The sequence below is a fragment of the Acyrthosiphon pisum genome, chromosome A1, assembly GCF_005508785.2.
Source record: "Acyrthosiphon pisum isolate AL4f chromosome A1, pea_aphid_22Mar2018_4r6ur, whole genome shotgun sequence".
NCBI lineage: Eukaryota > Metazoa > Arthropoda > Insecta > Hemiptera > Aphididae > Acyrthosiphon > Acyrthosiphon pisum.
Window position 1 is genome coordinate 99,387,891 of NC_042494.1, and position 18,602 is coordinate 99,406,492.

Genomic DNA, 18,602 nt, shown 5'->3' on the forward strand with positions numbered 1-18,602 from the left:
TGGTGGACACCAAATAAATTTTCTATAATATATTTGAATTCTCTCAATATTAATTTCCTTATAAGAAATTTACTATTGTTGAATAAAAATTACAAAACTTCAATTTTAAATATCTATTTAAATATAAATTGGGCAATAAACGCATAATTATGTAATATAATAATTATCTATAATATGTTTAATTGTTTTATAGTTTATGTAAGGCTAGATGGTTAATACTTGAAATATTTTAATATGTAATACTAAATAATGTTAACGACACCATACAATAGTGCAATGATATTTTAATTGTCTTTATAATTCTGTACAGGTATCGCGGTATTTTATAATTTCAGAGATAATATTAGTAAAAATTAAAAACCTATCTTGAATCTTGATAATTAAAAACTGACATTACTTACGTGTAACAATATTTTTAATTATTTAACCTCTCGCTAGTAAATGTATGTATAATCATAGAAAAAGGCAAAAAGCAATATCTATTTATAGATATATATATATATATGTTAGGTCGTAATTAAATCTGAAGCAGGTTTATTATAATAGGTAATAGCTACTTTGTAAAGCTTAATATCACATTCGTGTTATTGAAATTAAAAAAGTAGGTGTATTGTATTGAATTTTGTTCATTTAAAATAGTATGGCTATAAAGTGTGATAATTAGTTGATGGAGATTTTTTGATTTCCGCGTGGATATAATAATCTTTGGAAGTTACGTATAGTGAACAATTTTAATTGAATTCCATGTTTATATAGACTATTTGGAAATCGCAATCCACTCTATAATAGCCGTGGTCGAGAGACGAGAATACGTCTGTTTAAAACGTTTTGAATCAGCCACTCATGACAATAATTGCATCTGTAATAATTTTGGTATGTAATATCATCGATTTTATATATAGTACCTATACATGCTATCTAGCTATAACCAAATAACCAATGATAATATATAATATTTGTATAATATATTGTTCGAGTACCTATATAATAATAGTATTACAGAATAGAACGATTACCCGCCAGCGAGTTTCATAAACATTTTATTATGATTGCTGATCGATATAATATAATTATAAATTATTATGATGATGTATTATATTATTATAATTAATATTCGTATTACCGTCCCAATACTGAGAGACGGAGACTTCGACATCACCATATTATATTATAACAGTGCCTAGTACACTATTAATACATAACATTACAATGCATTATATTGACAAAAATCAAAGCAGTATAGTATATAAATCACATTATCTGCTGACATGTGCACAGTGCACCATACAAATAGTAAAATATCGCACCTGTTGTGTAATTATTACAATAAATTATGATCATCGTCGTCATAGTCTTCGAAATGTCGACCAAATCAATCCCATTGATTGGGTATGTTATTGGCTCGTCGAACTGTTTGATACCTACCGGCTACTTTGGTACAAATACAACAGGAAAATAGTGTTGGGTATAATATAGCTGCCTAAGTGAATCTGATGTTGGTGTAGTGTCTTGATACGTTCCGGTCCAATGATATATTATTGTGATCACATTTTTAATCGAATTTTATTCCCTTCTCTTCCTCGCCTAAATTATGCCACGGGAATAACTATATTTTACATACAAAGCGATTCACCATGCATGATCACCCCTGTTCAATTATGTATTTATTAAAACTCCAACTTTTAGATTTTGTGAGTATATACTTATAAGTATAGACCATATTTCTTATTACTTACTTTGATTTGTTAAGCCATAAAAAAAATCTGCTTAAGAGTTTACAGTAAAATAGTAAGTTTTTAATTGAAAAAAGAAGTTGGTATCACCAATTACCACAGGACACTTGTAGTGTTACACTAGGAGTGCCTTAAATGGTATAGATAACAAATTTAAGTTATTCAAAATAGGGTCTCTCGTAGTATACGTATTCAAAAATTCAGAATTTGAATAAATACATTATTAAATGGAAAAATGGGGTGGGCATACTTGGCGAATCACCACGATCAGCGCACTTTCACTTCTCTTAAACGTACCTATATAATATGGTACCTACGTGCTCTTATTGTAATAATGTAATAATCATAATGCATTTTTTTTCTTGATCGATTAATAGCTGAATCACAATTTTTTCGATAAAATATTTAAAATATTGAATAATAATTTTGTATTTCACTTTTAATATTATTAATTTTTTTCTAACTTGGCCTAAATAATATTGTAGTATACCAATTACTTACTATAGTACCCCATCTAATATTATACTCCTGCTAAGCACATGATATAATTACACGCCTAGTATTTTATTTTTCACAGCATTAAAGCTGTTTTGTCATCAGTGTTGTAGGAAAATGAGTATATTATACTCAATTTATCAAAATATGATATTATTTTATTTGTGCCGTAAAATAAGTTGGTAAACATAAACAATTTAGATTTGTTCACTTTGCGTTTTAATTTGCATAAACCACTATATTATTTCGACATTATTATATTCGCAGTATTTGACTAATAGTTTTCTGTTTATCTTTTTTGGTTTCATAAATTATTAAACATCGTCAATGTTGCTATAAAATGTTAATATAATTTTCTAAAGTATAAAAATATTATGTTAATGTTAATACCTCGCCAAAAGGGTATTGCAACGAGAAAACGTTCAAAATTTGATTTTAAAATTACATTCATAAAATATGAACAATTTATTGTTTCTTCAAAACCTTAATCATATAACATAAATATTCAAAATGATTCACCGAGCATGCTCACTGCAATTTTCTATAGAAATAAAATAATTTTAATTATAATTTTCATAAATATTAAAAGTACTCAAGGACTAATTTTTCAAATACTTAGATTTTTTACCGACAACTTCCTTTTTCAAACGAGAATCACTCATTTTTTAAAGCGAGCGTGCTCGTGGAATTACCCATATATAGTTTACTGGGAACTTATAGAAATGCCAAGTCCAGTTGAATATAAATAAATAAATTGTAATTTAAATTCATTATCAAGTAGATGTAATTATGTTCTTCTTGTACATATTGTAAATTGTAATTGTATACAATTTATAAATCAACATAATGTTGGGCCACACATTTAGTGTAAATTATAATTATAATTTTGTACCATGTAATTTAAACGATCCTCGACAACTATAATTATTGCATAATTTATTATAATAGTCTTGGTGGTGCGTTATGGTAGTTTTCTTTTATTTCAACTATCTAATTATAGTTTAAATAATCCACTTAAATATTTAAGAGTGAACATGTTAATTATATTGAAAGGATTGTAACTATTGTTTTTAAATATGGAATTTTTTTTCTTGCTCTACTTAACAGCTCATGAAAAGTAGTTTAATTGTTATATAACTTCCATACTTATTCTATACATAAACTTTTATAACAGTCATCCTCTATCCTTTATCACCTTTATACATTAACGTAACTAATAATTATATCTTATTAAATTCGAGTAGATAGATACAGCTTATTAAATATAATCGTTTTGTAATGATATTAGTTCAAATAATAAAATAGTAACCAATTGATTTAATAATAAATTGTTATGGTTGTTAACCTAAAATTGCATTATTATTTAGCTGATATTAATACTTAAGCCTATAATATAGTTATAGAGTACTAACGAAAGAAAAATTACATAAATAAATATGCATTTTTTACAAAACGGTGTTCAGATGATTTTTTTGATAATAAATATTTTGATTTAAATATTATAATAATTGAGTGTTGTTTCTATTTAATAATATGATTTAAACAAAATAGAAACAAAGTAATAATAGATAGGCATATTATAGAAGGCACGCATTTAATTTTTTTTTTTAAATTCAGTGGGAAACTGCGTGGAATTGTGTATTATTTTTTAATGGGTGTATGTTTTTTTTTGTCGTTAAATCTAGAGTTTTTCTTATTTAAATTGAAACTATAATTAATGCATACTATATTATATGATATAATTAATAACAATACATGTTTTAATGTTCTGTATGACTGTATATATTTAGCTTATAAAAAGAAAACAAGAAATGTGGGAAACAAAGATTCACGCGTAAAGTTTGTAAATTGTTGCGTGCGTCTAAGTTGATGAACGGAAAAAAGTGAAAATTTTGGATTACATAAAACAATTAACCAGATTGTTATGATTTAAGCGATTACACTCATGTGACTTTATACTTCTAGGAAATGACTCTTTTAAATTTCTTTTTCTTTAGTACACTGAAAGTGTTTGTGTTTTATAACTAATAGTGACACAGTGTATTTTAATCTGAAAGCAGATGGTTTTATACTTTTAGTCCCAATTTTAGCGTAATCAACCAATACAATATACAAAACTTTTGACTTTGATCTAGTCCGTTGCTTAGGATGTTCAATTTAATCTTAAAATAAATACACGGAAATTAAAATATAATAATATAATATTTACATTATCTATAAATTTACGAATATATGTTTTGACGGCACAATAAGATAATTATTGGTTTGACTTTTAATTACCTCCACGTAAACAAGATTCACATGATATTATATTAGGTATCGTATTTCAGTATTTGTTCCCATAAATATATAAGACTGTTTGTAGAGAAAATAATCGAATATTAATAGTTACTTTTCTAATAACAAACTAAAGAAAAGCATAAATGTTTCAATGTTTAGTGGTATGTATAATATCCTTGTATGATGTACCTATGTAGTATGTACCTACTAACTATATTATACCTATAACAAAGCTTATCAGAATTTATTGAAATCGTTCGTTTTTATACATGATTAGGTGTTAGTAAATTGTAGGATATATAGAGGGGGCTCGCACATTTTTCATTCCAATTTCCTCCAGGTGTTTTCGGAAGCAATTATAGCATACTTAGATTATAATTTAATTGACCGTTAGTATAGGTGCGTGTGTTATATCAATTTTCGTAATGTTCAAAAATATTTTCGTTTTTTGTACCTACTATTTGTCAGCATAGGTATAATTATTTGCTATTATATTCTGTTTTATTACCAATTATTGCTGTGTTGGCATAATATTATTGAAATATTACTTTTTACAACTGATTATTTACCGTGGTATTGACTGTAGCCAAAGTCCTATTTATTCACTATGATTATATTCATATTAAAAACATTTTCGTATTATTAGGTAGCATAGGGATATTGAATTGTTATCATTATGCCATCACACATTTATATTGATTTGTTATTTAATTTATTAATTTGTCCTTTAATGTAATTGTGGACATGTATATTTCTGGATTAACCGTTATGTGTACGTTTGTAATTATTTTTTGGTTCATACCTTTTTATTCAATATGTTACAAAAAACTAAAAAGAGAACAATAAGAACAATTTATGATAAATAAAGGTCAAAATAAAAAGGCAGATTAAACAGACTGTAGATGCCTCCCAGCGTCCGTACTATACGACACGAGTGAGACTTTATAGTTAAGCTAGCAGGTCGCGACACCACTATATTTTAATTATTTTTGGCTTTGAAATAAAAACCAATGTTGAGATTTAACAAAATAATATTCAAACATTTCAAACTATAGACTAATTTATCTATCAGAAGCGATTCCAGTACTAAATGGCTAACTACCTAAAATAGAGGAGGCAACTGAATAGAATAATATTTTATAAAATCAAGAGGCAATTTTAGTAAACTCGGGCATTTCGAGTGTCATATATTAGTAATCGAAGGTAAATTGTTAAAAAAAAATTGGTACTTAAAATAGCTTAACAATAATTAAATAATAAGGAGTTCTCAGACTCGTTTTATTTTTATAGTTCAAAACATTTTATTCTGCGTGTATATATAAAAACTCAAAGACACACATAAATGTATTTTATTTTCATCAGTAAAAACAATTGAGTTTTTGTTGACTATGACTGTAGCCCTGTAGGATGACCTGCGTAACTGCGTATGACAGGTTTTCATTATTTTAGAATATAATATTGAGTTTGGCGTCGTAAATGATAACAGTCGATTTACTTATAGAGAAGATAATCACCGTAGATTGTAAATATGAAGTTTTTTTAATTGTTTTCAAAAATTGACATAAGTTTTAAAAAAAATGAATCAGTTATAAAAGGACATTTAAGCGCAATTTTTGTTTTCAGTTTTTTATCACCTTTTACAAAAATTCTGTAATAGGTTTAATGGTTTATATATTCAAAGTAATTCCTTACTACCTATGTACCTATATGGCTATATGTACATATTATTATTATGAATATATAATGTTAATAAAGTTTAAAAAAATTTAAATTTGATTAAATTGTCAAAAATAATATGTTATTTAAATTTAAAAAATATGTCCAAGTTCTACGTAGGTATTTAATTTATATTTGTTATCAGCGACCGGGAACCAAATATGAATGGAATTCAAATTGTTAAGGGCGCTTATTGGCAACACTATATTTGATAACCGAATATATAGTTTATATTCCTTTATACTATACCTATACAATATACATATCTTAATATGTTAATTTTACTGGATAGGTACCAGAGTTCAATAATTTGATTATCAATACGTGGATTCATGAATTGTTTGAAAAGTTACAGTCCATCAAAGTACCTATGGTATTTTATTAATATTTAGTACTGTTGTCTCGAAAATATAAAAACCGGCTGTTCTCACCGAGGAGCGTTTGTTGTACATTTCCGCTAATAAAAATAATTAAATATTTTTTAATCGTGTAATTATTGTTGACTCATTATGAATGGTTTTCCCACGTGTAACATTACAATGCGATTTTTACCCGGATATCGTTTATGTTAGTCCAAAGTCTAATTATATGGGTGTTTACTCAAAGTGGAGTACCTAATTCTTTTAAGGTATCTAATTAGCTGTTTAAAAATATAATTGATAGAACTTTCACGTTAATAATACATTTTATTATAGAATCACAATTTTTTTAGTATAGGTAGGTTACTACTAAAAAAAATGATTAATATATATATTATATCAATTTATGTTTTTTTACAACACAATATGATTTGATATTTATTGAATAACTTGGCTACTTATATTATGGGAGAACTATGAGTTTGTCTGCCGTCTGGAGACAACGTACTTTTTTATATTAAGATAATTATTTTGTGCGATGGTTTCAAAAACGTAATATGTATACGGTATGATAGATAAAGACCGATAACGTGATATGAAATTATTTGATGATTTTTTTATAATAATTATAAAATTAGTCAAATTTGTCCTTTTTAAATCATCCTATAATAATAACAGTGGATTATTAACATACGATTATTAACATATTATTAACATATTATATCGTATATAATACACGGACGTATTTTTAGTAAATTGTATAGTTCATGTGTATAGTATTAAGTATTATAGTACTATAGGTATAGTATGAACTTACATAGGTAATTTACAGTTATTTTAAACTTATAAATAGTGAGTCTGGACTTTTACTCCTGCACTGAAGTCGTGGGATACAGCAATATTAGAATATTATATACCTAAATAAATAGTTTATCTATTATAAGAAAAACGTTTAAAATCTTTCGACCAATATATAATAGTAAACCCCAGTTGTAAGGAAGTAAAAATAGATAAATCTACCATTGTATTATGTTTTGTTATTAATATTCAAAGAATTTGTTCAGCTTTTTCAAGCATGTGCTATTAATTATTTCCTATAAAAATAGTTATAAGCTCTTAAATTCATGTCAGTACGATGCAGGATTCAAATCGAAATTATTTGGTACATTACTCAACTTAGAGTTACGCGTCATACTGTCATAGTCATAAATTTCCTATATAATATTAAGTATAATATATTATATAGTAGAAAATAATATAAATGCATTTTATAATAGCTTTATTTCAAAATATTACTACATTTATGTGTAAGTTCAATACTGTGTCATAAAAGTATCTTAAACCTAAATGATTATTATCTTCAATATAATATCTAGTCCGGTTCAATAGATTATTTTAGTTAAATATCATATAATACTCTTGGTGGAATTCCAAACAGAAATATATAACTGAAATACCATTTATTTTTCGCCGGTTCAGTATAATAATTCAAACTTCAAAGCACACATATGAAAAAGGTAATTGACAATTATAAATTAAGAACTCAAATATTGATTAGTCAAAAAAGTTATAATACTCATTATCAGTAAAAAAACAAAAGATATTTAAAATCATATTTGAATCTAACAAGAGGCTTGAGAGAAAATATTATGTCCAGCCCGTCGAACCTTTGCGTAGGTTCCATAATTGCCGTAGGTACCATACAGACATTTTAAATGAATTAAATAACTGCTGTTGTAAAAAGTAATTTTATTTATAAGAATAAACGTATAACTCTTTTGTAATGTAGGACTCTAGGTGCATAATTAAATTAATTCTTTATTTAAAGAATAAGTCACGAGTTTATATTTCTTATATGTTCTCAAAAAATATATATGTATATTTCGTGAACTATTTATTTTTTTTAAAAATGTAAGCGTTTATTATTTTGATACATAAAATTGTATTGGTTATTAAATTATATTCAAAGAATCAAACTTTCCGACTTATTATAATTATTAAAATGATTATTTTTACTCAAAAGAAATTAGATTAAAAAGAGTAGGAACCTACTGCATTGGTATTTTTCAATTTATACATGATCTATAGAAAAATGTGATGTATTATGTGTTAATATTAAAGTGTGCCAAATTAAAATGATTATATTTTCTTGAAATTGCTCAGTTTAGATAACTGCCGATCATTTTTTCTCTAACATAGATTGGTGATAATTAGTAATTATCACGAATGTTTATTGATTATAATATTATCATATACGACAAGTTTTTCTAGTTTCGAGGGACATAATTAAAAAATCTCGACTGGACGTTTATATTGTAAGCTATTATCAGTCACTATTAACGATTTTGATCCCTCAAAGGCTGTTCTATAAATACATTCGCATTGTTTATGAAAAATCCACGTAAAAAGTATACCATTTGGTTCGACAGATTATGTTCAAATTGTCATGTCAAAAAAAAAAACCTACTATGTACAGAGAATAGTGGTCAGACTCACGTTCCGATTCGTTCATTGTGTTACACATAAATAATTGCAGTCAGGAAACGATCTGAGTGGAGCTTGATTATATTATAATATATTATAGTTTATAAATGGATCTTTATTTTAAATTCAGTATTCTGGAAAAATCAGGATCTTTTAAACAAAAAAGTTATTGAATTATATCTGTGCATCTGACTTCTCAATTAACATAACTACACGTTTTTAACTATACTGTCCATCAGCTGATAACAAAATGAATAAATTATATGATTACCCCTTAAAAAAATGAAGAATGCAACATAATTATCACAGTACCTAGATTATCATTTATCAGACAGATATCATAATATTAATTACTAATATATGTTAAAAAGAATTAAAAACGAATAATATGTCATTCCTAATAATTTACAAAGTATTATCTACGAATTAATCTCATATTATAAACAATCTTTTTTGTATGAAAATTATAATTCACTGACCATATAGGTACCAAACACGTAGGACGTAGGTAACTATTGTAATTTACTTACACGATGTTTTTATGCAGCTTATTATACACATGTGTAATTTCGCTTACAAAGTAGGTACTATTTTTTGGAATATAAAATTCTATGGTATTCTGGTTTTGTCATTAAATTTTGGTTTTTGTTCTCGGAACACAATTTTTTACCGTACAATATTAAATATTATCTCTTCCCGTAGTATCTTAATAAAGGATCAACATATTATACGTATATAATAATATTATATTACATATTATATATTTATGTGTGTGCATCAACCTTTTTGAAAATAAATACAATTAGTATTATATCTACCTGTTAGACTAATTTGCATGGAAACTAATTAGTAAAAAAAAAATTAATACAGAAATTCAAAAAGATTCTAAAATAAAAAAAAGAAATTCACCCAACAGTAATTAAGTCATCAACGATTATCTTTTAGCATTTTTATAAAGGCATTGTTAAAACACAATGCAAGTCCACATTGCATGTATGGATACATTAAATATAACCATTTTTCATAATGATAAAAATATGCTGATAAATCAACAGATCGTCACGTCTTATGTTATAATGTATAATATATACAGTGTACTATACATTATATATATTTTAACACTTTGCACTTTGCAGATTTAAAAATATTGTGATGGCAAAAATTCGTCATATTTTTTTCAATTGCATAGGGATTATAGATACAAAAAAATAAAACAAAAAGGGAATTAAGTATTACCACAGTTAAAATTCACCAATAATAATTTTTTTCTTTAATTAAATTTTCAAAAAATTGCCTAAATATTATTTTTTAGTATTAAATAAGCTCCTAGTTATTTACATACATTTCAATAACAGATAGGTTACATTATACTAGTATACTATTATTCATTTGAAAATATTATGTGAGTACTACGTATAATATTTTATTATATACTATAAAAAAATAATAAAAAAAAAATGTAAAAACTGTAATTAATGTAAAATGTACATTATTTAAAAAAATATATTGCTTTGAATTTTCTAATACTTAGTTGACAATTTTGTATTATATAAAATATGTCAAATTCGTTATTTGGATTAAATAATTCCCTAAAATAGGAACATCGGATAAACATGAATTATCATAAGATGCATTGATTTGATGGTTTTTATGAAAATACAAAACGGTTGAATTGAATGAAAAAGTTTTTAATTTTTTTTTTTTTATTGAAACAGTTTTCACTGTTTTATACTAATTTCGTTTTCTATCAGAAAATATTTGTTTTTAAAAATAATATTAACCTTTATTTAAATTAAATTAATATTTTTAAATGTTTTGTACATATTTTGTACTATTGTTACGATATTATGTTAAATCATTTTTACGTGGAATATTATCTAATATAATATAGTTTATGAATTAGTTTAAAAATATTTTATAAAAACTATCAATAGTTAAAAATGTTAAATAACAAATTAACTTTCGTACCTAAATCTAAAACATTTTATCAGTTCATTGTATAATAGAATTTATTTTACAACTTATTAAATAATTGTATTTGTATTAATACAATTCTTTATAATTTTTTTTATAAGTTTTTTTTTTATAAAATCATACTTTCTTTGCTTTTAAATAGGAGTTAATTCGTGTTAGTTTGTTCGTAGAGTAATTTTTTTAAACAATCGAATAAACCATATTTTACAAAATTGTTTTGTAAATAATTTAATAATGTCATTATTTTGAAAACTTGAATTTGTATACCTATTCCTTTATTAAAACTATCCTCTATACAACTATATCAGTTACGAAAAGCCATTACATATTTTGGGTATAAATAACTTTTTTCGGCGAACCGATTCAAATCGAACGTTGGATGGGACGCGTTCTGTGTGCTTATTTTTTTACTCCAAAATACATATAGCTACTTACATCCGTCAACAGTTCTTTCAATCTGGTCAACCGGTCGTCATTTCCCCGGGTGGGTAGGTATCTCGCCTCTGCCATCATGTACGGGGCGACGACCACAGCGGCCACGAATCCGACGAGAAACAACGCGGAAAATTTACCTGCCATCGTCTAGAAGAGAACAAAACACAAATACAAAAATTAAGCGCACAGGATGTTGAACAAAATTATAGATCGTAAACCAGAGTCGTTTGGTTCGAGGATCTATATGGCTTGCGCGGTCATATAATATTATACAATAATAAACGCTATGACATCACAATATGTTATAACAATAATAATATCGTCCAAACGATTTCGCCGCTGATGAAAACCTACCTTTGTGTGTAGTAACGGAAGATAAGAAAATCGTATGAATGTATAATATATATATTGTTAGTCGTAGGCTATACTGTTGTCTTCTATAGGTACAACCACGAGCGCTGACTGACCGTGCGATCGGAAGAGTTCGAGTCTCGAGCTTCGGGTGCAGATTTTTATAGTGACGGCCGCCGTACTCCACGGGGTTGCGAGTGGGTGTACGTTAAGGTCTGCGATGAATGAACGGTGCTCCGATGTCACGTGCTTTAACGGCCAATGCGGGCCGTGAGTCATACCCCGTAAGCGCCACACCCCCACGCCGGGTTGTACGCGACCAGCGCCGGCCACGATATCACCACCACAGTGTGTTATGTATATATTATACATATATGTTTATAATTTATATATATATATATATGTTTATAATATGGCGTGTATTGTATACAGTCAACTTATCATGTTATATATATATACGTTGCACTAACGCTACCAATTTGCCCACTGATACTGTTTTCTCATTTTTATCGTGTCTCGTAAGTCGATAAAATATATGACGGCGTTGTTATTCTGGTGCGCCCTACAATCTTCCCCCCACTCCACATACGCCTCACGGTCGTCACCGCCCTTAAAACACGTTCATTCATGGTCCGAAATGAGTCCGACACACGAAACAATACTCCGTCGTACGATATTGATATTGCTATTAATATTATATGTTGCAGTTCGGCTGCGCCGTGTCGTCGTCGTTCTCGCTAAATATCGACAGATTGTTCTCCTTCATAATATTATGTGCTATAATGTAAGGCAACCTTTCAAACGTTGCTTATATATACCGTCTAAATAATTTTTAAAAATAAATAGGCGATAATATTTCACATGGCGAAAATACTGAATATCCATAGTATATAGGTACCTATATAGTATTTTAAATTATTATTTGTATTGCTAAGAAAATCGAATTACCGGTACGCATATGACGTGTTCAAATAAAACGTTTTAAAATATTTTGTTTTCGAGTTTATATAAATAATGTATTTGATGTTTATAATAATTAATAAATAACTACTTCCAAAATAATATCTTATATCATTATGTGTACCTGTTTTTGGTTTTTGTTTCTAAATTACGTACCTATTTATATTTCTACGTTATCTATTGTATTTATTTCTTATCTTTATATGAATATAAAATATATTATACATAATATATCAGCGTAGATGTAAAAAAAAAAATATTAACACAAATATCATGTGAATTATGCATAAAGCATATTAATATATTATACTATACATAATATACGATCTAAAGATTTCAAATTCTAAGCAAAATATTATATGGTGACATAATAATAATTTAGAATAGCCGTATTTTAGATAAATCTAAGAAATTATGACAGATTTGAAAAAAATATAGAACATTAGTCATAATTAGATAAAAAGTTATTTTTAAAGAACTTCATACATAACCTATACACTAAGCTTCCTTGCAAGTTGCAGTTACAAAAAATAAGACAACTTAGCTGTGATAAATGCTTAAAAAGTAATCTGCACTGAATACAGACACATTATATATATTTTATTATGTAAGTTATGAAAAATATCATTCTTAAAATACTATTTAGTCATTTAGATTTTATATAGGCACTTAACTACTTTAATGTTGAAGTGCATTTTAATTCCTCCAAATGGCTAAAGGTATTTAAAGTGAATAATTTTATTAAAAAATGGCCAACGATTTAAAAATTTGTTTTATAGATACAATAACTAATAGCATAACCATAAGAAATTAGAGTTCAATTTGCCTACGACTGCATTGATTTAAAAATAAATGTAGATCATGATCATTGTAAATAATTTAATAAACATTAATTCAAGTCATCGTGGAATCAGAATAAAACAATTTTTATTTATTCAAATATATTAGGGTACCAATAATGACAACCAATTTAGGAAGTTATTTGCTCCAATCGAATAGTAATTTCTTTATTATTTTGAAACCTACTTGGTTGATTGTAATATTGGGTATATTGGTATAATATATCGAATAAACAGTATTTTAACATATTTTATTGAATGCCTTTTAATTTAAAACCATATATATTCACTATAGTGAAAAAATATCCAACTGAATAAAACCTTACGATATTATGCTAGGTTCTAAATGTTGAGTACCAGCCTACTTATGTACATTGTACATTCATGTTGAACTTAATATAATATACATATACGTACTACCATGTCCTAGCTGATTCTCAAACATAATGGTATTGGGACGAGTTTTAATATTTTATAAAGTCGATTATATTATTATATTTTTGCACTTCAACATTCATTCGTGCATATTATTTTGTATTATTTCATCGCCTAATAATGTCCGGCCATTTAATGTGCATAATGACAACAATCATGGAGGTGCATCGAAGCTGGAGATGTCCGTTTCATAACGAAGTCGTTAAAATAACGCAATAAAAAGTCGACGCTTCAAAAACCGTCAGACTCCCCCCCCCCCAGAAAACCACCGACAAACCAATAACATGGTGTCGAGGAATGTGTCCGGATGCCAATATCGGGGAGGATATCGAGGAATATGTTTTTTTTATATGACGTGCTATATGGCCAATATATAATAATATTGTCGGCGTTAGATTTGCGCTTAACCAATCTCCACATTGACAACATGAAATTGAAAAAAAAAAAATAAACGTTCATTACAAAAATCTAATAATGCGTTTTGCAGTTCGATCAAATCATGATTTTGCAACACGGATTCAGAATAATATATGCACGTCTATGTGAATTATGAATATTATGTGTACCGCGTGGTATTTGTGAAACGTTATATGTGGATATGATGTGTGCCATAATATTAATTTCATTTCAGATCTTGTGAAATCGTCAATTTATCGTCGTCATAATATTATTTATGTACACACACGATGCCGTTACTACCTATATATAGGTACACTTTGGTCGAATGAAAAAAAATCCTATTACCGGTTATAGGGCTTTAAAAAATATTAAGCTATATTATATGCGTAATCGATGAAAATTAATTTAATTTACACGAAAAGAAAATGAATAATGTGGTTAGGTACCGGTGATTCGCTTACAATAATGATATTATCTACCTATCTATTGTGCGGGTATAGTTTTATCACACTCGTCCAGTCTCGTTCCCGGCAATGTTCCGGTGATTTTAAATCCATCGATTCTTTAATTTGGTTATACGTCTTAAAACCTAATAAGAATTTTTTTCCAGTAGCTATTAATGGTTTAATATGAAATATCAATAATTTGTTAGTTAAATTTAAAAAAAAAATTATAGAAACACAAAGTTTAAATTAAGAAGCCAGTGTCATCTACTATAATAAGCTAAAACCTATAAAATACAAATTATATTTTAGGAAATTAAAGAGCACTTTGATGTCAAAAGAAGGAAAGCATGAATAATAATAATAATGTAATTCTATACCTATACATTAAATTACGCAACTTTAAACTCAGAATAATAATAAATAATAGACTAACCAATACAAGTTTTTTAAAGATATACAATTAAAACATCTGTATAAAATAATTAATTTAGTATTTTGAGAGTTTTGATAAAAATATACTTCAAGAATGCAATTAATTTATTAATAATAAGAATAAAAACAAAAGTTACATTTATAATTAATATAAATTACTGAAAAATAAAATAAAATTGAAAAGACTGAAAAGTTTTACTTAATTTTCTAACCTAACAAAAAGTCATAATTTGTATAAATATAATATACTAAAGTATATTTATTTTTAAATCTGGTTACGATAAATGTACCTAATTGTATACATATTTTATTAGTATTGGAACAGTAAACGTCAAATATATTATGACGGTACGCTGACGTACGCATATACAAACATACAATACTTTCGTTTTTTAATTATACGTCTTTCTAGAAGAATGTATCCAGAACTCAAGCAATATTAGAAGCTAAAATAATTCAAAATTTCAAAGTAGGTAATATAATTGTCAAGTGTACCTATACAATAAGTTGTTTTTAAATATTGCGATTCAACAAACATGGTCAGTGGTTCTCTACCCTCTCCCATTTTCCCCTTAATAAAGCATTGTATTTTTAGATATCTACTAGATAGCCTTTTTATTGAAAAATTGCTAAGCAAATAATTTTTTTGAAGTAAATTTTCAAATAGTGCATCTTAATAGAAATCTAAGTAGTATCAGAGTTGTTAAGCTTTATGAATGTACTTTGTTAGGGTAATAATCCTTGGTTATGAGTTAATAATTTACATCAAATATAAAAAAGATAATATTATTTAATATAGTTTTCTCATTTGAAAAATTTGTTTGTATTGCCAAATGACTCCTTAAATGTCAAACAAAAATATTTTAATATATTGAAAATATGACGGTCTCATGTAAATTCAAAATTCAAAATGTTTAGAATTTAAAAACATTTAAGACAAGTTTATGGTATATGCAATATAAATGCCTGGTGAAACAATCTGTTTAATACGTGGATTGTACATTCAATATAATAAGTGATGGAATTCTTTGTGCCATTTATTGTGGCTTCAATATATAACAATTTATAATAACATACAAATCACAAAATAAAATATCTGTAATCAAATTATAAGTCATATACCTAGCTTAGTTACAACAATTATTGATCAACCACTTTTTTCGTAAAAACAGATTTTATTATTATTATATTTTTAAAATTTGAGTTCGTGAATGAATCTAATGCTGCTTGTAATACTTGTTTAATATTGGAGAGGAGAATTGAACGTGACATTTTTTCCTTTGGACATGGTTGCCACAATAACGATGTTTTTTTTGTTCACGATTTGTTCATAAAGTATAAAAAGTCTGGACCAGATATTATGTCGCTAAAACATTTAAAAATCAACAGCGTACAATTATTTCAACAACAACATCTACCATGGACCATAATATTATACGACACAAATTATAAGTATATGTGAAAACTCAAAACATGATATATTATAGTTACGTTAGTGGTTAGTAGAAGCAGAACAATGACTGGGGAAGTCGCTCTGCTGTATAGTAGGTTTTGATTGTATATCAAAATTTAATATAGGTCACTGCAATGGATAAAATGTTAAATTTTAATTCAATGATAAATCATAACATATGTACAAAAAATGATTCTGAGCGGATACTGTATCACAATGTCACCCTCTATTTATAAGGATATTTTATAATTCATTTATGTAAAGTATTATTAGAAATTTATTTTTCTATGAGTAGTATGGTATGACAAACTCGTTTTCTAATTAATTTTTTCCAATATTTTTATGCACAAACAAAAATTGTAACATACATAAATTAATCAAAAAAACTCAACAATTTAAAATATTATATTTGCTTACGACAATTTCCTTACGATTTTTAAAAATTTTGTTTAACGTTGGTCGGGGAATTTTCAGGGCTAATGCGGATTATCTTTGAGAACATTTATCCAACTTATCATAACGAACGAGTAAATCTTTTTTTCTTTTATTGTCAAATATTTTCGTTTGGTCGACATTTCAAAAAACACATCTGATCATGAACAGAATAAACTAAATGACACAAGTACACGACGCACAAATTGAATGACATAATTCAACGTACAACGTTATACTGCCATACTGATAAGTTCAAAAATAAAATGGGTTTTATAAATTAATCAGTTTGAAATACCATAAAAACAATGAGATTGTTCATAAAAGTGATTCAATTATCTGGTACCTAGTGATTCTAATAAAAAGTCAATTTAACATTAGTAACATACAATTTGGTTTGGGATTTTCATTTTTGATTCTAATAAATGGTTGATTCTATAAACCAGTGATCACATTAAGCGGAACCCACTGTATATAAATTGTACAAAAAAGCCAAAATATTTTTAAAATTATATCTTGTCTCGAAAATTTTAATATAAATATTTAAGTTTCTAAAGTCATACATTTTTAAACAACAACAACAAAACAAAATCAATTTAGTCAAAAACAGATTTTCTTAATAAAAATATGGTTTACCTAATTTATATGTTTTTCCCGATTTGATGTTCTGAGAATTATTAAAACTTAGCACCAAAATAGCATTAAAATTTAGCACCAAAAAACTCACTCAAAGGTGACATACAAAATAAATATACTGTGGACTCCACATAATACGGGCACCGGTAAATTTGAGCAAAATTGACAAAATATGGTCATCTCAATTCCAATGTATACTAAATTTAACTATAATATCGGTTTATATGGCCAACCACTCAATGTGGGCAAATGAGTTAGTTCCATTGCGTCTAGTGCCTACATTAAGCGGAATCCGCTGTATAAAAATAAGAGGGGAAAATCAGTATATATTTAGCGCATACCTTGTAGTTGAGTAAATCACTGTGATGGATGTGTAAAATAGAATTCAAAAGTTAAAAAAAAAATTTAAGTTAATTAAAAATTCAATGATAAAGAATGATTTTGAGCTGAAACGGTTAATCAGCATATTCCTAAGGATAGTTTATTGTACATTTATATTTTATATAGCTATTAGTAATTTATTTCTGTACTTATAATATAGTAAGTGTAGGTCAAACTAATTTTTGCCAAAAACATCGCATGACTCATATAATATTATTTCATCTAATATAATTAGCTACAACAAAGTGTATAATATAAATCATAATATTGTTTTCTAATATAAATTATAGCAATAAAATGTATAAATTACTTTACAGCTCCTTAAAAAATTAAATATAATAAAAGCTTATTAAGGTTCAGGA

At 26.6% G+C, this 18,602-nt stretch overlaps 1 protein-coding gene across 1 annotated transcript in view; it reads right to left on the bottom strand.

The window, feature by feature from the left end:
- Positions 1-18,222, bottom strand: part of LOC100163518 — a 41,625-nt gene extending 23,403 nt beyond the window's left edge. Inside the window, exons 1-2 of the mRNA XM_029487883.1 lie at positions 18,201-18,222; positions 11,477-11,623 (exon numbers count right to left, since the gene is read on the bottom strand). Coding sequence (XP_029343743.1) covers positions 11,477-11,620 — 144 coding nt within the window. The 5' untranslated portion in view covers positions 11,621-11,623; positions 18,201-18,222. The remainder of the gene's footprint in view (positions 1-11,476; positions 11,624-18,200) is intronic.
- Positions 18,223-18,602: the final 380 nt, after the last annotated feature.